Source organism: Rhinopithecus bieti, unplaced genomic scaffold, assembly GCF_001698545.2.
Source record: "Rhinopithecus bieti isolate Rb0 unplaced genomic scaffold, ASM169854v2 scaffold_41913, whole genome shotgun sequence".
NCBI classification, from domain to species: Eukaryota; Metazoa; Chordata; class Mammalia; order Primates; family Cercopithecidae; genus Rhinopithecus; species Rhinopithecus bieti.
Genome location: NW_016818964.1, coordinates 2,951,550 through 2,975,394, shown reverse-complemented (window position 1 = coordinate 2,975,394; position 23,845 = coordinate 2,951,550). Strand labels below are relative to the sequence as shown.

The 23,845-nt window shown below is 44.2% G+C and overlaps 1 protein-coding gene across 1 annotated transcript; it reads left to right on the top strand.

Annotated features, from left to right (window-relative positions):
* The first annotated feature begins 2,324 nt into the window (after positions 1 to 2,324).
* Positions 2,325 to 20,592, top strand: SERPINA6 (serpin family A member 6). Its single transcript, XM_017857874.1, has 5 exons — positions 2,325 to 2,452; positions 10,157 to 10,788; positions 14,810 to 15,077; positions 18,623 to 18,770; positions 20,238 to 20,592. The coding sequence occupies exons 2-5, from the start codon at positions 10,176 to 10,178 to the stop codon at positions 20,421 to 20,423; spliced, it is 1,215 nt and encodes a 404-aa protein (XP_017713363.1). The 5' UTR covers positions 2,325 to 2,452; positions 10,157 to 10,175; the 3' UTR covers positions 20,424 to 20,592.
* Positions 20,593 to 23,845: the final 3,253 nt, after the last annotated feature.

The window sequence follows — 23,845 nt, the reverse complement described above, 5'->3', positions numbered from 1 at the left end:
AATAAGTGAACAACTGCTATTGGTGATTTTAACATTCCCCACTGAGAAACTGACAGCTTAAGTAAATAATCAACCTACGTATGAAGAGTTAAATAAAATAAGCTCAAGTTATTACATATATACATATATGAATGTGTACATATACGTATCAAACAGATAATATCCATTATTTTTTAAAGAAAACATGAAATGTTTATTAAAATAGGCCATATATGAGCTGGGCACGGTGGTTCATGCCTGTAATCCCAGCACTTTGGGAGGCCAAGGTGGGCAGGTCACGAGGTCAGGAGATCGAGACCATCCTGGCTAACACAGTGAAACCCCGTCTCTACTAAAAATAAAAAAATTAGCCGGGCATGGTGGCACACACCTGTAGTCCCACCTACTCGGGAGGCTGAAGCAGGGGACTCCCTTGAACACAGGAGGCAGAGGTTGCAGTGAGCCGAGATCGCGCCACTGCACTCCAGCCTGGGCGACAGAGGAAGACTCCATCTCAAAAAACAAAAGGCCATATACAGTTATTACAAACCTCAAAACATTCCAAATGTTCAATATCATGATAGACAATATTCTTTGACCACAGTGAAATAAAATTGGAAGTTAATAACAAAAGAATAGCCTAAAATTCTAAATAAACCCAGTGACATATTACTAAACTACACCTAGGGTTTAAAGGAAACCAGAAAAGAAATTTTAAAATACTTAGAAAAAAAAGACAATGAAAATAGTAATTATCAAAAACTTGTGGGACATAGCTCAATCAGTATTTAGATGAAAACTTTTAACTTTAAATACATTTATGCGGAGACTGGAAATATTAAAAAGTAAGAAAGCTAAGCATTTATCTCAAGAAAATAGAAAAAAATACAACAGATCGAATCCCAGAGAATTTAAAGGGTTGATTTAAAAAATAAAGATATAAACAGAAATCAATGAAATATCAATTTTTTTAAAAAACAGTAACAAAACTAGAAGGTGGATCTTTGGAAAGATTAATTAGCTCGCTAGATCTCTGTAACAGGACTTATCAAAGGGAGAAAAGACATAAATAAAATATAGAACAAAAAAAGAAAGAAGAATTACTGATATAAAATAATAATGTAAAAATAATAATGGAGAGGCCTAATGAATAACTCTGTAGTATTTAATTTGAAAATCTAGATGAAATAGATAAATACCTACATATAAAGTTCAAAATTGGCTTATAGGATTGGAAACTTGAAAAGACCAATAAATATCAACAAAACTAAGGTGTCTCCAAAACTGCAGACCCAGTTGTAGGCCCTACTTTCCTCTTTTCCCCTGGAAAGAGCTTCCCTCATCTCTGGATGGAATCAATGATGCTGTCAACCCAACGGAGAGCAAAGAACTCCAGCGAGGCATTCACAGCGCCTCATCCTTCTCCACACTGTGATCCATCAGTCCAAAGGGGAGCAACCATGCTGTAGACTTTTGGGGGGACTGTTATGAACGTTGAGAAAAATGAGAATTTCTCTACTTCTGATATCAACTAACCAGTTAGAACCAAATAACCTAGAGCTACAGTGGTCACCTTTGTCCCCAATGCAGACAGAATAAAGTAGAAGAAGAAAGCAGAGCTAGGAATGAATCCAAAAAAGAGAGAGAGAGAGAGAGAGAAGGAGAGATCTGATGCCTGATTTGGAACTCCCTAGATCCAGCCGTGTCTCAAGTTCTTTCCACCGTTGGACCTCTCATGCATTCCTTTTTGCTTTAAAGCGGTTCAATTTGATGTCTGTCACCTGTAATCCAAAGAAAATTAATGAAAAATAAAATGTGGAGAAGAGGAAAGGTGCTAGACTTTAGAGTTGAATGGTCTTGGATTTGAATCTCAAGGGCGCTTCACTTAACTTCCATGCAGCTCAGTTTCCCATCTAAAGAGAAGAGGTAACGGTATCCACTTCACAGAGTCATTGTGAAGATTTCATGAGATAATACAGAGGAAGCACTTGGCAGATATTATTCCATGTTTGTCTCTCCCACCAGACTAAGACCCCTGGAAGGCAGGACCTTGCCCAAGTCATCCCCAATTGGAGTTAAACACCTGTTTTTACTTTTTACAAGTATCTGCACCTTGGTGCTAATTACAGACACCTAAGACATCTCTGCCAACTGACACAGGGCAACCACATTGATGCAACTCCAGCCACATTTTGGTATAAAAAAAACTTCACAGAATTGAACGCACAGCAAAGTTAATTTGCAGCATTACTGTGTTTACTCAACTTTCCTGACAAAGCCTCCCATTGGTTAATGGCTCGGGGGTGAGGACTACCAAGCGGCGAAGGCCACTGGCCCCTCTAACCATTAACCACCCGGAAAGCTGGCAAACAAAATTTAACAGGCAGCATCCCCCGCAGGCTTACTGTACACATGCTAGGGTCCAGGACAGCAGGACCAAGCCAGCAGAAACAGCCTGAGCCCACCGCAGACTGTGAGTAACAACTGAGAACCTTCTATCCCTCCCCCTGCCCGGCCTCCAGAGCAAAGCCAGGGCTGCAGCTTGCTTGCTTGTTTGGTTTGTTGAGATGTTTTGTTTTTTTTTTAACGGTACATTGAACATTAGGGCAGCCAGCAGTGTTATGAGGCAACCTTGCGGAGGATTTTCCAAATCCCAGAGTCTGTGAGTCATCCACAGTGGTTCTGATGTCCCCTGGGCTCCTGCCATGCAGGGACCTGACACAGAGGGCTGTAGCTAAGAACCATTCTCATCCACTGCCGTGACTGATGCTCCTAAGCCCAGCCAGACAGCCACAACACCCACAACAGCCACAGAGTCGCAGCCTGCGAGCTACAATGCATCTGCTCCAGTAGGCACCACTGATGAAGGATGTTGGCCGCGGGTGGGGGCCAGGGAGGGCTCAGCTGGCCCAGTGCAGAGGTATTCTTCAGAGTCACGCAGATCTATCCACCACAGCTCCTCACTCAGTGACCTGGGGCGGAGATAATGCACGGAGAACAGAGCTGTCTGCACTGTACCGCATGTCCTGAGGTTTCAATACAGAACGTCAAGAACTGTCCCTGGCTGGTAGGGCATTTGTGAAAACAGAACACAGTGAATATTTACTAAGTGAGTCTCTTCAGAGATGAGGAACAAAGAGGGCATACTTGACATGAAATGCATGAACAATATTGATACTCTGCATTTTTATATGGCTGGGTACTCTTTTTTTTTTGGCAGAGTTTCACTCTTGTTGCCCAAGCTGGAGTGCAATGGCGTGATCTCAGCTCTCTGCAACCTCTGCCTCCCAGGTTCAAGCTATTCTTCCGCCTCAGCCTCCCGAGGAGCTGGAATTTCAGGCACCCGCCACCATGCCTTGCTAATTTTTTTGTTTTTAGTAGAAACGGGGTTTCACCATGTTAGCAAGGCTAGTCTCGAACTCCTGACCTCAGGTGATCCGCCCACCTCAGCTTCCCAAAGTGCTGGGATTACAGGCGTGAGCCACCGCACCCGGCCGTGGCTGGGTACTCTTAAGAGCTTTTTTACTCATCATTTTCCTTTCTGTAGAGACAGGCAGAATGGCATGGTACAAGCTCTGAAGTCAGACATCTAGGTTTAGAATTCCAGCTCAGGGGGAGTAACTCTGTCTCCCTGGATCTCAGTTTTCTCATCTATAAATTGGGTCCCACGATGCTCCATTAAATGAGGTCACATAAGTCAAGCACTGATAACAACCACGTCTGGTATTCACAATATTGTCAGGTGGGTGGAGTTTTCACCCTCATCTTAGAGAATTAACACAGGAGAAGGTGAGGCATACAATCTCCGCAGAGATGGCAGGAAAGGGATGGGAGCCCATCCTACCATTGGCATCATGCTGCACAGGGCCTGTGCCCAAGAGGAGATCCCAGACAGGTATGGCAGTGACCAGAGCTAAGCAAAGATTTCACTGCCTGTCATGGGGCAAGGCCATAGAGAAGCACAGATGCAAGGCTTCCTGGAGGCGGTGACCTGGGACCTGAGTCTCAAAGGACAAGATGGAGTGAGCCAGGTGAGGCAGGGAGACGAGCGACCTACAGACTGGAGCCACATGGGCAGGGCTGAGGCAGGTCCATCTTTCTTCCCTGCTCCCAGCCCAGAGCTGGCTCAGCAAACATGGAAAAATCGAAATGACCTGCCCTGGGGAACTGCAGTGACCTGTCTTGCTGTAACCTGCCCTGTAGTGATGTGACCTGCCCCACCCTGCCCTGACCCACAGTGGGATAAAAGGCTGGTGGGTGCTGGAAGAACCCCTGACACCCAGTGTTGCTGTGGCTGAGACCTCAAGGGCCAGATTTGAGGCTGGAGGCAGAACTGTCACCAGGGACTGGGTCACAAAGACCCCCTGGGCTATGTTAGTGAGAATCAGCCTTGTCGTGGGCAATGGCGAGCCCCTGAAAACTTCAAAGCAGAACTGACCAGCTTGAATTTTCAGGAATTTAGGAAGATGCAGCTGCAGATGGGTAAAAGGGCTGGAGGGAGTTAAACAGAAGGCAGGGGGACAAGGTAGTGGTTACTGCTGAGTTCTGGGAGAGATGAGGAGGCTGTGCAGAGGCACTACTAGAGAAGAGACAAACACCAGAAAAATGGGTAAGGCTAGAGGTATTATTATCAGCTCTTTTTATACTGAGGAAACTGAGGCAGAGTTTAAATAGCCTGTCCTACATCACCTAATTTGTACATAGCAGCGCTGGGAGCCCAATCCAGACAGAGTCTCACTCTGTCACCCAGGCTGGAGTACAGTGGTGCGATCTCAGCTCACTGCAAGCTGGGTGGATTTTTAAAATTCCATTTATGGAACTCTTCTTAAATCATTTATATTTAATGTTTTCCTTAAATTTGTATTGTGGGAAAATATAATACCTAACATTTTAACTACAAGTGTACAATTCAGTAGCATTAAAAGTACATTCACATTGTTGTGCCTCCATCACCACCTTCCATGTCCAGAACTTTTTCATCATCCCAAACTGAAATTCTACACCCACTCAACAATAATTCCTCAATCTCCCCTTGCCCCAGCCCCTGGTATCCACAATTTTACTTCTGTCTCTATGTATTTGACTACTCTAGGTGTAGAATTAGACTCTATTTGTCCTTTTGTGTCTGGTTCATTTCACATAACATAATGTCTTCCAGGTTCATCCATGTTGTAGGAAATGTCAGAATTTCATTCCTTTTTAAAGTTGAATAGTATTTCACTGTATGTTTATACCATACTTTGTTTATTCATTCATCCATTGATAGACATTTGGGTTGTTTCCATCTTTTGGCTATGGTGAATAATGCTGCTGTGACTTTAGTCTACAATTATCTATTCAAGTTCCTTGACTATCTGCTTGCCGTTTTTTGGTGGATACACTCAAAGCAAAATTGTTGGGTCAAATGATGATTCTGTTTAATTTTTAAGGAACTGCCATATTGCTTTCTACACATTGTAGCACTTTATATTCTTACCAGCAAAGAATAAGGGTTCCAATTTCCCCATATGCATGCTAACATTTAAATTTTAAAAAAAAATTTTTTTTTTGAAACGGAAAAAAAAAAAAATGTTGCTATGTTGCCTAGACTGGTCTCAAACTCCTGGCCTCAAGAATTCCTCCCACCTCAGCTTTCAGAGTAGCTGGGATTACAGGCACAGGCCATCATGTCTGGTGTGCCAACTTATTGTTTTCTGTTTTGTTTGTCTGTTTATAGTAGCCATCCCTATGGATATGAAGTGGTATCTCATTGTGGTTTTGATATTCCTAATGAATAGTGATGCTGAGCATCTTTATACGTGCTTATTGGCCATTTGTGTGTTGTCGCTGAAAAGATGTCCACTCAAGTCCTTTGCCCATTTCTAACTGGGTTTATTTGTTTTCTTGTTTTTGTTCTTGGGTTTTAGGAGTTCTTTATATATCCTGGATATCAATTCCTTATCAGATATGAAATTTGCAAATGTTTTCCCATTCTGTGAGTTGCATTTTTACTTTATTGATAGTATCCTTTGATGAACAAAGTTTTCAATTTTGATGAAGTCCAATTTGTCTATTTTTTCTTTTGTTGCCCATGGCTTTGGTGTGATATTCAAGAAATTATTGCCAAAGCCAATATCATGAAGTTTTTCCCCCAAGTTTTTTCCTAAGATTTTTATAATTTTAACTCATGTTTAGGTCACTGATCTATTTTGAGTTAATTTTTGTATATGGTGTTAGGTAAAGGTCCATCTTCATTCTTTTGCATGTAAATATCCAATTTTTCAGCACCACTTGTGGAAAAGGCTGTCTTTTCCCCATTGAATGGTTTGGCACCCTTGTTCAACTCATTTTACTATATATGCAAGGCTTATTTCTGGGTTCTGTATTCTATTCCATTGGTCTATATGTATGTCTTTATACCAGTACCACACTGTTTTGATTTTTATAGTTTTGTAGTAAATTGTGAAATCAGAAAGTGCAAGATGTTCAACTTTGTTCTTTTTCAGTATTGTTTTGGCTATCCAGGTCCCTTGAGATTTTTATACAAATTATAGGATGAATTTTTCTATTTCTGTGAAATACAGAACTGGAATTTTGATGGAAATTGCATTGAATCTATAGACTGCTTTGGATAGTATTATCATCTTAGCAATTTCTTCCAATCCATGAATGCAGGATGTCTTTCCATTTATTTATGTCCTCTTTAATTGCCTTCAGCACTGTTCTGTACTTTTCAGTGTATAAGTCTCTTACCTCCCTGATTAATCCCTGTTTTATTCTTTTTCATACTATTGTAAATGGAATTGTTTTCTTAATTTCCTTTTCAAATTGTTTTCTTTGTTAGTGTTGGGAAATGCAATTGATTTTATATCTTGCAACTTTGCTAAATTTGTTTGTTAGTTCTAACAGAATTTTTTGTAGAATTTTTAGGGTTTTGTACGTATAAAATCATGTCATCTGTGAACACAGATAATTTTACTTCTTCCTTTCAAATATGGATACCTTTTTTTGTTCCTTGCCCAATTGCTCTGGCTAGAACTTCCAGTGCTATATTAGGTAAAAGTACTGAGAGCAAGCATCCTTGTTTTGTTCCTGATCTTCAGGGAAAAGCTTTCAGTCTTTCACTATTGAGTATAATAGGTTTTATAAATATATAGTCTTGATCATGTTGAGGTAGTTTTCTTCTGTTACTTCTATTACTAATTTTGTTGTAGGACTTTCTACTTAGTCTAGCTAAAAACGGGGTCCTTGTCACATGGCCATGAAAGATTAGGCTCGCAGACACTTTGAAGGATGAAAAAAATGGAATTTACTGGGTGAAAAGGAAAATAACTCAGCAAAGCGAGAGAGAGTCCTGTTAACAGACCCTCATCTCACCGATGGAATCCCCAGATTACCACACAGGATCAGGAGAGAGAGGCCAAGCTCCTCCCTGCTGCAAAGGGCACAAACTTCCCACAGCTCCACCCCATTCTCCCAGTGCGTGGGCCAATTGAACGTTCTCCAGGCACCTCTTTACACTTGATTGTATCAATCTGTTGTGTGTTTTTATCATGCGAGGGTGTGTTGAATTATGTCAAATACTTTTTTCTGCACCAATTGAGATGATCACGTGATTTTTTCCTTTCTCTTATTAATATGATGTATTAGACTGATCAATTTTTGTACGTTGAAACATCTTTGCATTACAGAAATAAATCCAAATTGGGTATGGTGTATAATCCTATTAATAGCCTCTCAAAATTAATTTAATCCATTATATTAGTCAGGGTTCTCCAGAGAAACAGAATCTATAGGATATATAGAAATATATGTAAGAGGAGGCATTATGGGAATTGCCTTATGTAATTATAGAAGCTGAGAAGTCCCACAGTCTGCCATCTGCAAGCTGGAGACCCAGGAAAGCCAGCCATGTAATTCAGTCTGAGTCTGAAGGCCTGACAACCAGAGGAGCCAATGGTGCAGCTCCACAGTAGGAAAAGGGCCTAGTAAGGCTGCTGGTTTAAGTCCCAGAGGTTAAAGGTCCAAGAACCAGGAGCCCCAATGTTCAGGGGCAGGCAAACATGGATGTCCAGCTCAGGGACAGAAAAGAGAATTTGCCCTTCCCCTACCTCTTTGTTCCATCCAGCCTTTAATGGATGAAAAATGCCCACCCATATTGGTAAAGGTGGCTGTCTTTACTCAATCTACTGATTCATATGCCAATTTCTTCCAGAAATACTGCCACAGGCCTCTTTTATGTAGGCACTAATTCCTTTTATGAGGGTAGAGACCCCATGAATAGGTTTCCACATATGAATTTGTGGGGACACAAACATTCAGACCTTAGCAGCTGGTAAAACATTATTTTTGAGTGTGTCTGGGACAAAATAAATTGAGCAAAAAATGGACACAATTGGAGGGTGAAATGGTTCTACAGCAATTTAGACACTTCAATACCTCATTCTCAATAATGGATAGAACAACCAGACATAAAATAAGTAAGAAAAAAGAGAACTTGAACATCACAGTAAAAACTAGATGTATCAGACATATACAAAACACTCTACAACAACAGAATACACATTCTTCTCAAGTGCACACGGGACATTCTCCAGGATAGACCCTATGTTAGGCCACAGATCAAGAGCCAATAGATTTAAAAAGACAGATATCATACTAAGTATCTTCTTCAATCACAATGAGATGAAGTTAGAAATCATTAACAGAAGGAAAACTGGAAATTTTACAAAGTGTGGAAAAACAACACACTCTTTATCATCCAGAGTATCAAAAAAGATACCACCAGGGGAATTAGAAAATACTTAAAGACAAATGAAAATGGAAACACAACATACCAAAACTTATGCAATGAGTGAAAGCAGTGGGATGATAGAAACGTATAGCTGTAAACACATTTGAAAAACAAAAAGATCTCAAATAAACAATGGCATATATTCAAATTCAGGTGTTAACTTTAGGATGTTAATGTAATCCCCATAACAACCACAAAGGGATGAGAAGAGAATTATTAAAGTGTTTCAACACAAAAAAGCATTTCAGTACAAAAACTAAAAACAAAAAAGGACAGTAATATAGGAAACGAAGAACCAAAAATGTTGTATCTTCTTGCTGTACTGAAAACTTTATCAACATATCATCACCTTCTTTGTCTTTTGGAACATTTTTAATTCAAAATCTATTTTGTCTAATATTAGTGTAGCCACCCCGGCTCTCTTTTGGTTACTATTTGCATGGGGTAACTTTTCCATCCTTTCACTTTCAGTCAGTCTATTTGCATTTTTGGATCTAAAATGAGTCTCTTGTAGACAGCATATATTTGTATCGTATTTTAGAAGGCTAATGTGTAAAAGTAATTTTTAGTCTTTGTTTATAATTTAGGAACTAGAAAAAGAACAAACTAAACTGAAAATAGCAGAAGGAAGGAAATAATAAAGATTAGAGCAGAGATAAATAAAATCAAGAATAGAAAAACAGTAGAGAAAATACATTAAACCAAAATGCAATATGTATGCTCATAACACATTTAGTCCAGAATATATTTGATATAACCAGCTTCACTTCAATAGCATACAAAAGCTCTGCTTCCTTGTAGCTCTGTTCCCACCTGTTTCCAGTTACTGCCAAAAATGTAACTTATAATTGCCCATGCATCTACCTTTACCAGAGGTCTTTTATTTCTTCATTCAGCTTAAAGTTACTGTCCAGTGTCCTTTCATTTCAATCTGAAATAAAATGCCTCTCATTTCTTACAGGGCAGGTATTGTGGGAAAAGCTTACTCAGCTTTTGTTTTCTGGGAATGCTTTAATTGCGTTTTGTTTTTCTTCAAGCATTTTGAACATATCTGTTGGGTGGGTTTTAACCTTTCTGAGCACCTATTTCTGCCTGCCTAAAATCAGGTTAACAATACTTACTTTAGGAATGTTTTGGTCATGGTTAGATGACTGAATATAGCCAGACTACCTAGATCATTGTTGGGTACCTGGTAGGCACTGGATAAATCATAACGGGTGTTATTCATATCTCCAAATGAGGAGACTGAAGTCTAGTGCCCTCTGTGATGTGCTCCAGGTAAGACAGCCAGTGTGGAGGAAAGAACTGGGGCTTGAATGGGGTCTTTTGCCTGCCTCCTGTTGCACTATGCCCCATTGACTCAGAGACTGCCACATCATCTAACAAGCTTTTCTGATTTGGCAGGGCCTGGCTATACTGGACAATGCCACTCCTCCCGTACACCTGTCTTCTCTGGCTGTCCACCAGTGGCCTCTGGACCGTTCAGGCCATGGATCCTAATGCTGCTTATAGGAACATGAGTAACCATCACCGGGGCCTGGCTTCAGTCAACGCTGACTTTGCCCTCAGCCTGTATAAGCACTTAGTGGCCTTGAGTCCCAAGAAGAACATTTTCATCTCCCCCGTGAGCATCTCCATGGCCTTAGCTATGCTGTCCCTGGGCACCTGTGGCCACACACGGGCCCAGCTTCTCCAGGGCCTGGGCTTCAACCTCACTGAGAGGTCTGAGACTGAGATCCACCAGGGTTTCCAGCACCTCCACCAACTCTTTGCAGAGTCAGACACCAGTTTAGAAATGACCATGGGCAATGCCTTGTTTCTTGATGGCAGCCTGGAGTTGCTGGAGTCATTCTCAGCAGACATCAAGCACTACTATGAGTCAGAGGTCTTGGCTATGAATTTCCGGGACTGGGCAACAGCCAGCAGACAGATCAACAGCTATGTCAAGAGTAAGACACAGGGGAAAATTGCCGACTTGTTGTCAGGGCTGGATAGCCCAGCCGTCCTCGTCCTGGTCAACTATATCTTCTTCAAAGGTATTCCCACCCATCCCAGTCTGACGGCCCATCCACTATGGCCAGGAATAATAACAGCCGTTAAAATCCAGGGCACACTCTTGGGCAAAATCTTTGATTCTGTAAAGCACATATACATCTGGGACTCTCCATCTTCACCACAGTCCTGTTGGGTAGGTGGAATTATATTATTTTACAAAAGATCAAAATGCCACCCGGAAGGGCTGAGCAGTGTGCCCACATTCTGGCAGGTTGGTTTGAGGCCTACACCTGTAACCATGAACAGTCTGGCTGCTTCGTGCTCCACAAATGCTGACTGTCAAGTACTGGGCCAGGGACTGGAAAAATGGCCTAGAACCAGACAGAACCCTACCCACCCCTCGGGAACTCCCAGATGCCCCCAGAGCCATCCTGCACACATTGCTCTAACCAGGTCTTGCTTCAGTTTTTCACCTTCCTGTTCATAAAACCCTGGAATCTCTAGTGGAGAATGCACTTCCAGGTCTTTTCCAGCTTCTAGAAGCCACATGGCTTGTGGGCCTCTCTGATTTTCAAAGCCAGTAATTGCATCATTCCCACCTCTGCTTCCATCATCACATCTCTCTGATTCTGACTTTCCTGCCTTCCTCTTTGACTTACAAAAACCCTCAGGATTACACTGGATAATGGCCCACCTGGGTGATCCAGAATAACCTGCCCATCTCAAGGCCAGCAGATTAGCAATTGTGATTCCATCTACAACTTTAATTCCCCCTGGACATGAAAGCTAACATATTCCCAAGTTCTGGGGATTAGAATGTGGACATTTTGGAGGGCTATTATTCTGCCTACCACAAAGCCCAGGCCTCTTCTGTCTCATGAGCCCTCTTGCAACTTATCTGACTGCCTAAAACATCTTCCCTCACTTCAAATCTTAGCTCAAAAGTCACCTCCTCTGTGAAGCCTCCCCAGATTCACCCAGGAAAACCTTGTCCTCATATGCATGCTCCACAGTTTGCCCATGTCTCATTTGGGCAATCATCTTGCCATAACACATGGTTTAGCACCTAAGTGGTTGAGTTTCAGTTAAGCAATCATATTCAAAGGAATGCAGATAAAACAGCCAAAATAAGCAAACTAAGCCAGTATCACTATTGAACATGTGTCTCTCGACAAGATCATCAGATCAGTGGAGGTGTGATCCCCAGCCAGGACTCCTCATGCCCCCTTCCCCTTCTCCCCAGCTCTCTCTCAGGACCTCCCATCAGACTGCGCTCACCTCCCCTCCCATCCCGCACCTCCTTACTGTCTGGACTAACTTAGCATCTGTAGGAGTCCTTCTTCTCCACCTGCCTCTGGGTCTTTCTTGCTCTCCAGCACAAGGCTGGGAACTCCCAGGAGAGGCTGCCCTCCTCACAGGATGGTGAGGCTGAGAGGCTGACTGGGCAAAGACAGCCTTCTTTTTTTTTTTTTTTTTTTTTTTTTTTTGAGACGGAGTTCTCCACTCTGTTCGCCCAGGGCTGGGAGTGGCAGGGGCCGATTCTCAGCTCACTGCACAGCTCCCGCCTCCTGGGTCACGGCCACCTCCTGGCCCAAGGCCTTCCCCGAGTACAGCTGAAGAATACAGGCGCCCCGCCACCTGCCCGGGCTTTTTTAGTTTTTGTTTTTTGTAGAGACGGGTTTCGCCGTTAAGCCAGGATTGGTTCTCGATACTCCTGACCTCGTGATTCCACCCCGGCCTCGGCCTCCCAAAGTGCTGGGATTACAGGCTTGAGCCACCGCGCCTGGCCAGACAGCCTTCTTAACACCTGACTGTGGGAGGGCCAGGGAGGCTGGGAACGTTTGCTCAAAAACTCTTCTGTGTGCTCCCACAAATTCCATAGACCATCTCCCCGACGAGGCTGTGCGCTCTTGTGCAGGGTGTCTTTGTCTCTTTGGGAGATCCCAGTGCCCTTGTGTAATGTTTGGTGCATGGAAGGAGCTCAGCAGTGACTGTACAGAGGTTCAGGCAACACAACCTGGGGAAAAGGCACGGTAAACCCAGGTGCAGGGAGTCCCCTCCTGAGCCTAAGAGAGGCCTGAGCACGTGTGGGCATCTGGTGGAACAGGTGCTGGCATGGCATCATTCTGCACGAAGTTTCACAGTGTCCTCAGGACCACAGTGAGGCTAAGTGGATAGGAGATCAACAGCTTTAGGTTACAAAATTAGAGAAACTTTGAACACTTGAATGCAGGACCAGACATTGATGGGGGTGAAATGCCTCATTGTACACAGATTTTCTATGGCACAGCAAAACGAATCCACAAGTCTTTGGTTAAAGCCGCTGGGAAAATACTCTGCAATATTTCTAGCAAGCCAGGATAATAAACAGAAATCAAGATTAGTGTAGCTATTGTCACTAAATGTAGAATATGTAAAATGGTCCTGATGTGTGATTTATTTATTGGACTTTCTTGACAGTTCTTTTAAATAACATTAAAATATTGTTAAAAGATTTTCCAGAGGAGCCATCTTTGCTCTCTCAGATTTTCCCCAATAAATTCTTTCTCTACCACCAATTCTCCCAGGACTTTTTGAGAATAGATCCCTTAAAGTAGAGGCTGAACCCCATTTTGTATTTTGTTTTGTGTCAAACTATATACATTATGCTTGCTTCTAGCAAAGAAATACTCCAGAAAAAGCAAGCAGCAAAATGTTAAGGATGAAAAAACCTAACAATGAAAAATATTTTACCCACTTTTTTTTTTTTTTTTTTTTTTTTGCTGTAAGTTAGCCACAAAATACAACTGCCCTCTAGTTCTGAGGATTTTAGACTTCCTTTGGAGGATGATTTGAGAACCCTCAAATGATCTCATTCGCCGTGAGACAGACGGATGGTGCGTTTACTACCTTTGGTCAGTGTATGCAGACACTGAGGTTAGTGAGGTCACTCAGAATGAACCAGCATAGCTCTGGGGTCTCTAGGCTCCGCAGCCACGGCTGATTTCTCTACATCCATCAGCCTCTCCCTGTTGTCTCCATCAGTAGCTATTACAAGAGGTTTGTGGCTGGCTCAGAACCAAGAATTTTGGCCAAGCAATCCATGGATCCCACAGACAGTAGTATGGAGAAGGGGCTACCTGGAGTGATGTTCTGTCCGCCTTTAGGGAGCCTCAGCTGGGAAATGGTGGCCTGGCAAGGGCTTTAGGGCTTGTGGTCAATGGCAGCCAGGACACCCAGGACCTGCTGGACTCAAGGGCCTCAGTCATTAGTTTAAGACTGGGGAGACTTCACCTAGAGCAGAGACCCTGTGACACTCAGCCCAGGTGAGTTTCCGGTAGATGGACTCCGGTAGATGAACAATCAGGCAGGCTTCGGCTCAGTCTGAGGAGCAATTTTCTTCCCATCAGAGCTGACCAGTACTGCCAAGTCCCGTCTGTGAAGGTAGTGAGCTACCCATCTCAAGGCAAAAAAAAAAAAACCAACGTGGATGGTGGCACCCTGGAACATGGTAGAGGGGACCTGAGGGCCTGCGGGGGTGGGAGTCTGTGACCCCGGAGGAGTCTTCTCACCCTGACTCTTCATTAGGACAATGTGACCTAAAGGAAGGACCATTCAGTAGGGTCAGGAGCCTCAGCTGGGCCGGCCAGGCTGGCAGGGGTGGAGATGGCCTCTTCACTTCCCACCAGGGACTCTGAGTTTGAGACTTGAGGTCCAGCACCACTTCCAAAGCCCTCAGAACTGGGACCCACTCTAGGCATGGGGAGCCGAGGCACAGTCTGAGCTAAGCGAATTTTACCCCCAAATCCAAGGACCAACTCCCTCTTGGTCTCTCCCCACTGCCTTGTGTAGAAGCCAATCTCAGAAACAGAGCTCATCCTCAACCCATTGCAGGAAGTAGAGGAAGAAATAGGCTTTAAATTTCTGAGAAGTTTTATATCTTACCTAAAAACCCTTGAGGTTTGAATGGGGACATTCCAAGCATGCAGAAGGCCACTGTGTCACTTGGATAGCAGGCCCATGAGGTGACCCGGAACTGTGTTTTCCTCTCTGCCCTAAAGACCTGTCTCCTCCTCTTCCTAGGCACATGGACACAGCACTTTGACCTGGCAAGCACCGGGGAGAACTTCTATGTGGACGAGACGACTGTGGTGAAGGTGCCCATGATGTTCCAGTCGAGCACCATCAGTTACCTTCATGACTCGGAGCTCCCCTGCCAGCTGGTACAGCTGAACTACGTGGGCAATGGGACTGTCTTCTTCATCCTTCCAGACAAGGGGAAGATGAACACAGTTATCGCTGCACTGAGCCGGGACACGATTAACAGGTGGTCTGCAGGCCTGACCAACAGGTAAGCCCTCCAGCCATCGTGTTGATTTCTGCAATGCACATGTCCCCAGAAAGTGGGGCAGGTGAAAAGGGGGTATGCCGGGGCATCCTTCCTTCCCTGGACTCAGCCTCCAGGGCTCATTGTTTTCCTGTCTGCTGGGCCTCCAAAGGCTGTAAGGTTCTCTGATGTGGAGCTCACACTAATTTATTGATCTGTCCATCAATACTGAAATACTTTGGGACATTTCACCAAGTGAGGTCCCCTTTCCCTGTGAAGTTCATACACACCCTCTGCATTGTCATATTTTTGCAGCATTTTCTTAAACTAAGTTTGCCAACCACGCAGCTACACACTTACTCATTTTGTCATCTTGCTTACCTGAAACCAGGCCCTGCCTAAAGATTCCTGGGAGACCTCATAGGAATATAGTGAAAATGACCTCTGTATTCATCATGGAGCCAATGCAAAACCTATATGAATGGTTCTTAAGTTACTCAGGGCATCTAACTCTTCAATCAATCAATCAGTAAACAACTCAGAAAGCAAGACTAAAGTAGGTAATAAGCAAGTAAGTAGGAAGAAAGCAAGGACTGCATATCCTGAAGAGGCAGTAATCAGGAGGAGAAGCAGCCAATGGATTCCATCTATCTCTGACCTCGGGTTCAAGCAAGGGGCTGGTGCAGGATTGACACTCAGGCAAGGTCAGCTGAGGACGTGAGTCAGCAATGAATCAATGAATGAATGGATAGGTGAGTGAATGGATGGAAGAACAAATGAGTGAGTGAATTAATGAATGAATTAGTGAGTGAGTGCATAGAATGGTGAGTCAGTGAATGGAGAATGAGTTAATGAATGGATGAATTAATAAGTAAATGGATGAATGAGTGAGTGGATGGATGGGTGGATGGTTGGATGGATGGATGGATGGATGGGTGGATAAACAAATGAGATTTTCCCCTCCAAGTACCCCTGAGCTAGAGAGCAATTGAAATTATTGTCATGCGAGTGCCCAGCCCTGCTCCTCACCTTGAAGGAGGAAGGAGGTGTTCTTTAGAACATGGTCCTCACTCTCAGGGAGATTCAAGTTCTGTCTGTGCAGAAGAGTCAGAAAATGCCAACCAGCATGAAACCTGGTGGCAGGTGGGCTGATGCAGACTCAAAAGCAGAAGGGATGTTGAGGAGGGAGTGGGCATGTAGATCTGGAGTAGCTCAGGAAGGCTGGTGGATCAGGCGGCATTTCATTCACTCATTCATTCATTCATTCATTCATTCAATGTGCATTTCATTCACTCATTCATTCAATGCACATAAACGGAAGCACCTGCTATGTACCATGCACTAGCTAAGCACAAGGGTCGGAGTAGTGAATAGGACAAAATAGAGCCCTTAAAGACATGCATTCTAGAGCAGAAAACAGATTCTGTTGGAATTAATAGCGGTACAATGATGTGAGTTCAACAGTGTGAGTTCTGAGAGAGACCGAGAGAGATGTGTAACATGCACTGGCTGGGAGATGGGAATGCCTGACTCTGCCCGGGGGATGGGAAAGGGCTGCAGAGCAGGTTGTTTTCCCTTGAAACTGCCTTGAGCCTAAGTGGAAGTTCAGCCAGTGGGAAGTGGCCTTCAGACCCGGCATGAAGAGGGCATGGCACCAACCAAGTCAGGGGACCATGCCCAGAGTGCCAACAATGGAGGGCCAGCAGTAATGAAGGAGATAAATTTGGCTTGGACAAATTTTATGATCTAAAAATTCTGCAGTAGATAATCTAGGAGGAAGCTCCTCTACTTTATTAATATGTAGGTTTTGTGATTTATGGTTTCAGATTGTTTTCATTTTGAATGATACCCTCTGAGAGCTGTTTGATGTTGGGTGCTTCTAGAGAAGATCATCCAGTTCTGTGAATGCACATGGAAGTGCCTGGGAATTTGACTTCTCTCCTGTAGGGAAGTCATGTGGTCAGCCCTATGCTTCTGTGCAATCCCCTATAGCTATGTGGAGGACACAGTTCTTAAACCATCCATACCTACGCTTGAGTGTGTGTGTGTGTGTGTATGTACACACGTATACGCGTGGGTGTGAACCTGTATCTGGGCAATGCTAGGGATCCATTTGTCATCTCTTCCTCCTTTCTGCCCAAAGAAAACCTGTAATTTAGGCATAGTACCACAAGGGGGTGATAACGCACCATGATGCAAACAATGCATTCCAGATCATACTCCATTGAAAATGATGGGAAGGACTATCTGTCTATCTTTCTTTACACCAAAAATAATATTTTCATGAAAATACTTCAATGTGAGCAACACTAATCAATAATATATACCTTAAAGCCCCATTACCTTGCTCTCAGAAAGCTTTCAACAATGCAGCAGGTGGCAGGTGGCAAAACTAGTCCTGGCCTTTTCAGTTCTGTTGCCTCCCAGTTGTGTGACTTTGGGGGAATTCTTCAGCCTCTCTAAGTGTTGATATCTCAACCTGGAAATTAAAGATGTTGATTCCGACTTCATAGGTGTGTATATGTGTGTGTGCACGCGTGTGTGTGTGGTGTGTGTGTGTGTGTGTGAGAGAGAGAGATAGAGGAGACAAAAAAATTAAAGAACATAGACCAGGTGTTTGGGATAAGTTGGTCTCCCTTCCTTTCTTTCTGTTACTATTTCCACACCTAGAGAAGGTACACACCCATTCACCTCTGATTCTTCTCCCTCTCCTTTGGAAAAGGATGACTTCCACTTCACACGGGATGGTTGCCAGTCTCCAGGCCTCACCCAGGGCTGCTTTTGCTCAGTGAGGAGAAGGTCTTGTGCCTTTCCTCCCATCTGCCCAGAGAGCCAGTGAGAGTTCACTGACACCCCTCAGTTTCAGTATTTCAGACATCTGCTCTCCTTCTGGGCAGAAGGCACATGAAGAATTTAAAAATAACACTAAGGCCTTGACATGTTATAAAGCACAGATGCCCGTGCTACCCCTAGCGTGACCCCACTTACCTTTCTAGAAACCCCACCTGCTTCATCTGGTAGAAACTGCCAGCTGAATCAGATTCTTGCAGAATCACAGAGCACCCACCAGCCCTGGGAGAGCCTGTGTTCAATACCTTTGTGTGCGGGTGAGGACATTAGCACAGAGAGGGGCTGGACTTGGCTAAGGCCACACAGCATTAGTGGCACAGCTGGAGCCAGGGATCACTGCTCCCAGCTGGGCACTCCCTCCAGTCCTCTGCTTCTAGCAGGGGTTCTCCTGGGAACAAAAATGCTTCTTTATGGACTATTGTCTTAAATGCTCCATGGTCTAGCTGCATCCCAGGTGGAATCAGCTTGAAGGAACTACAGAGAAGAAAAGAACGTGCAATTCAGAGACCCCATGGGAAAGCTGCCTTTGTCATGGAGGCAGAGACAGATCCTGCCTCCTGCTTTATCCCTTCTACCCACAAAGAGTAAGTTAGGCTCAGGGGCAGGAGCTGGAGGGAGCACACAAGGAAATAAGAGTCTGTCCAGGAGAAGAGGTGCTGCCCTCCCCTCTGCCAGGCCCAGCCCTGGAATGTCTAACTCTGTCTGCTTACCCCGAGCAGCCAGGTGGACCTGTACATTCCGAAGATCACCATCTCTGGAGTCTACGACCTCGGAGATGTGCTGGAGGAAATGGGCATTGCAGACTTGTTCACCAACCAGGCAAATTTCTCAGGCATCACCCAGGATGCCCAACTGAAGTCATCAAAGGTAAATGTCTTGGAAGCCCACCTTTTCTTTCCCCCTCCAAAATTCACAATATAAATATAATACTAGGAAGTGGCCCTGAGTTCATTCATGAGTGAGCCTCTGGGTCCCTGGCTGAGAACCCCAGGTCGAGTTCAAGCCCCTTGTCTCACCATGAGGTAAACGGAGGCTCAGCAAGAAAATGTGACATCCCCGAGATCACACAGGAAGCTATCGACACAGGAGGGCCATAGCCCAGGCACCTACCCATCCCACCAGACCCCACAGAGGGGGCACTGTGAAAACCAAGTTGTCATGGCAGAACTGTGAGTTGCCTCTGGCAAAAAGAAACAGGAAAAGTGGTAAATGTCTAATTGGGATCATATTGTGCTTTCTAGCCAATCACATCCATTCAATTACGTAAATGCTTCGGCTTTATGTTCTGTTATTCATGCATTCAGAAAATTTTTACTGAACACCTACTATCTGTCCCAAACTGTGTAGGCCCTGTGTGTGCCCCCATTACTCAGATGTGTGGCCCCTGACCGCAAGACACAAGGACTTTGTGGCCACCGTGGTACCTGGCACATAATATGTGCTCAGTAAAATGCATGCCGTGTGAGTGGATTGAGTCAACACAGCTGCCTCCTCAGAAGGCGGGTATTATCTCAATTTCTGAGAGGAGGAATCTCCTGCTCAGGGAGGGTATGCAGCTTGCCCAAAGTCACAGAGCTAGTAAATAACAGTTTCATGTTTGATCTCAAGCCTGTTGACTCAAAACCTCATCTGCTCAAGACAAACTTCAGGAGTTCCAATCCCAGCTCAGCTTCTTCCTAGCCATGGGTGCCACTCACAGAGCCACCAGAGCCTGAGTGTGCTTGCTGGAAAGAGTCACTGGGAGTTCACCCCCTAGGGTGTTGTGAGCTTACCAATATCACCTGTTACTTAATTAGCCAGGTTATGAGCCACCAGAGTCTTTTGATACGAGCTAGGCAGACGTTTTGCTGACTTTAGAACTCCTCCTAATTTTGATCACAACAAGGACATATCAACAGTCAAAGATTTACATTTTTAGATTCTGCTTCAGCTTTCCTAAACAGAACAGCCATAGGCACTTTGCATAACTCGAACCCTAGTATTTACCCAGCAGAGTGGAAAGGGAACAAGATCTCCCTCCGCTACCCCAGGGCAGCAAGAAGCACCCATCATGGACAGTGAAGCCCAGTTCAAGCCATGAGACCTCTGATCTCTGTGTGATGGGCCCAACCTACCCGTTTGATAGGAAGTGTAGGTGCAGACTGGGTTCTGGAGGTGGACAGACTTGGGCTGTATCATCCTGGGGCTGCCACTTGGATAAGAATCCAGCAAGTGACCTTCTCTGAGCCTGGATCCACCTTCCTAAAACCAAGGACGTGAGGGGTCCCAGCAATGAGGCAGGAAAGCGAGAACGCACAGCAGGTTTCACGCCCATCTTTGTTCTGTACCTAACAGGTGGTCCACAAAGCTGTGCTGCAACTCAGTGAGGAGGGTGTGGACACAGCTGGCTCCACTGGGGTCAGCCTAAACCTGACGTCCAAGCCTATCATCCTGCGTTTCAACCAGCCCTTCATCATCATGATATTCGACCACTTCACCTGGAGCAGTCTTTTCCTGGCCAGAGTTGTGAACCCAGCGTAAGAGATCGCCCACCCAGAGCTTCAGCACTATCTGACTTTGGGCACCAGGGACACCACGGAAATGTTTTGGAGAGTGGGAGGTTCCCCCAATCTCCTCCAAGTTCTCCTCCCTCCAACCAGAGTTGTGTCTACGTTTAGGCATCTTGTAATAAATGTCATTGCGACTCTGATGACGAGCGTGGTTAAAGGGAAGGGCAGGGGGGTTCTGGAGGTTACCGTGATAAAGTGATGTTTGCAAATCCCTTGGCCTGGCGTCTTCATCTGTGTGGGCTGCCATAACAAAGTACCACAGGTTTATGAACAACAGAAATGCATTTCCTCATAGTTCTGGAGGCTGGAAGTCTGAGATCAGAAGCCAGCCTGGTTGGGTTTTGGGGAAGGTTGGTTCCGGGTTCAGGGGCAGCACCTTCTGGGTGTGTCCTCACAAGGCAGAAAGAGCAGAGAAATCTCTCTGGGGCCTCTTTTATAAGGGTCTTAATCCCATTCATGAGAGTTTTACCCAGGACCTAATCACCTCCCAGAAGCTCCAACTCTAACACCATCACCTTTGGGATTTGGTTCTACTGTATCAATTTGGGGAGACACAAACATTCAGGTCATAACACCTGGTACTGCCACAGGAGGAGCAGCTCCTCTGGCCAACAAACCCTCCCCTCTTCCCTGATACAAGACAAACTTCGGCTGAACTAAATCTAAAGTATAAACGAGCAATGAATGATTCACAAATCGGACAGCCTCATCTGCTGTGAGACTCCAGGGCAGCCACATGGTGGAAGAAGATTTATGGACAGAAAAAGGAAAGTGATGTACAGAAAACAGAAGTGAGGAACAGAAACAGCTGGATTGGTTATAGGTTTGTGTTTGTCTTATCCGGTTTCATTTGATCAGCCAAAACTCGGTGACTGGCACAAGTGTAGGCTATGGTCTGTTCGTCCCTCCACTTGCTATAGTTCATGATGTACTGAGAAACCTTTAGGCCAAATTTAAAATATGTAAGGAGGCTGCATTAGGCTAAACTTGATTTAACAACCCTGACAAGTGCAGACAAACGTGGCGTCTTTAATTTGTCATGGGGTGTTAGGGGTCAGGGCAGTGCAGGAAGGTATGTGGGAAAGAGACAGAATCCCAGACAGGTCCATGAGAGGTAAGATACTGAAAGTCTTTTAAGGTTTCTGGTCTTTAACGTTTCCTGGGGGCATTGAACATTTCTGGGCTCCCACCAGAGCAGCTGACACTGGAAGCCTGTTGTGGGTGAACAGCGGAGTCTTGCTCCAAAAAGATAGGAGGAGACATAGCAGATGTGTGTGATATGGTTTGGCTCTGTGCCCCCAACCAAATTTCATCTCAAATTGTAATCCTCACGTGTGGAGGGAGAAGCCTGTAATCCCCACGAGTCCAGGGAGGGAGGTGATTGGATCATGGGAGTGGTTTCCCCCATGCTGTTCTCATGATAGTGAGTGAGTTCTCATGAGATCTGATGGTTTTATAATTGTTTGACATTTCCTCCTGTACACACTCTCTCTCATGTCTGCTGCCAGTAAGACCTGTCTGCTTCTTCTTCCACCATAATTGTAAGTTTCCTGAGGCCTCCCCAGCCATGCGGAACCATAAGTCAATTAAACCTCCTTTGTTTATTAATTACTCAGTCTGAGGTAGTATCTTTACGGCAGTGTGAACACAGAGTAATACAGAATCAGTTCCAACATTCACTGGTTTTCCTTTCTTATTGCAAAAGCAACATGCACTGAAGCAAAACCCCAGGTAGAGGCTGGGGTTGGGCCATCTTATGGTAGTTGCCCTAACACTGAGCTAACATGATCCTAACCCCTACAGCACCAGGAACACTGTTTCTGTTTGGTGAGTGATTGAATTAGTCTTATTCGTTTTTTTGTTTTGTTTTGTTTTAGTATGCTTTTTACATCGTTCACTTTTAAACCATTTTCATTTTAAACCAAAAGTGGCATTTCAGGCCAGGCACAGTGGCTCACACCTGTAATCCCAGCACTTTGGGAGGCCAAGGCAGGTGGATCAGTTGAGGTCAGGACTTCGAGACCAGCCTGGCCAACATGGTGAAACCCTGTCTCTACTAAAATACAAAAAATTAGCCAGGCAGGATGGCACGTGCCTGTAGCGCCAGCTACTCGGGAGGCTGAGGCATGAGAATTGCTTGAACCCGGGAGGCAGAGCTTGAAATGAGCTGAGATCGTGCCATTGCACTCCAGCCTGGGCGCCAGAATGAGACTTTTAAAAAAAAAAAAAAAAAAAAGTGGCATCTCAAATAAATGAGGCAAACAAATTGTGTTAAAACATTTATTTTAAATGCTTGGTTGGGGACAATCAGGTAGCCAGCTGAAAAACAGTGTAAATTAGAATCACTGTCATCCTTACACCAGGATCAATTCCTGATAGATCAAAGATTTAGACATAAATTGAAATCATAAAATAAGAAGGATATAATGAATGTTTTAAAAATAATCTCATTATGAGAAAGACTTAATGCTATAAATCTAGAAATGACTAAAGATAGATACATTCAACTACATAAACATTTTTAAAAGTATAATCAAATTTAAAAGGCAAATGACAAAGTACCAAAAATCTTGCCATTCACCTCCTTAAATAGCTAATTTCTTCTATAAGTCATAAAATTCTGATTGACCCTAGGATAATGGTAGCTGCATGAATATTTCTTACACATCACCCCAACAAGCTATAAAATCAGCAGTAGGGCCGGGCGCGGTGGCTCACGCCTGTAATCCCAGCACTTTGGGAGGCCGAGGCGGGTGGATCACGAGGTCAGGAGATCGAGACCACAGGGAAACCCCGTCTCTACTAAAATGCAAAAAATTAGCCGGGCGCGGTGGCGGGCGCCTGTAGTCCCAGCTACTCGGGAGGCTGAGGCAGGAGAATGGCGTGAACCCGGGAGGCGGAGCTTGCAGTGAGCCGAGATCGCGCCACTGCACTCCAGCCTGGGGGACAGAGCTAGACACGGTCTCAAAAAAAAAAAAAAAAAAAAAAAATCAGCAATAGTACACATGAAACTACACATGACCTAAGCCTTCACCATTATATTACCACCCGAAATTGGAATCCCAGGAAGGGGAGGTTCAGGGGACAGGAAAATATTTTAAGAAATAATGGTTAAATTATTTTCTAAACATGATGAAAACTATAAATTCACAGTTCCAAGAAATTCAACAAGCCCAAAGCAGGAGAAAGAACACCAGCCAAGGTGCTCTTTTAATAATCAATAATTAAAAATCAATTTTAATAATCAAATTCCTTAAAACTAAGGATAAAGAGAAAAATCTTAAAAGCAGCTAAAAATAAAAGGATATATTACATACAAGGCACAAAGATAAAAATAAGGATTGATTTCTCATCAGAAATTATGCCAGCCAGCTGAAACGATACACAAAGAAA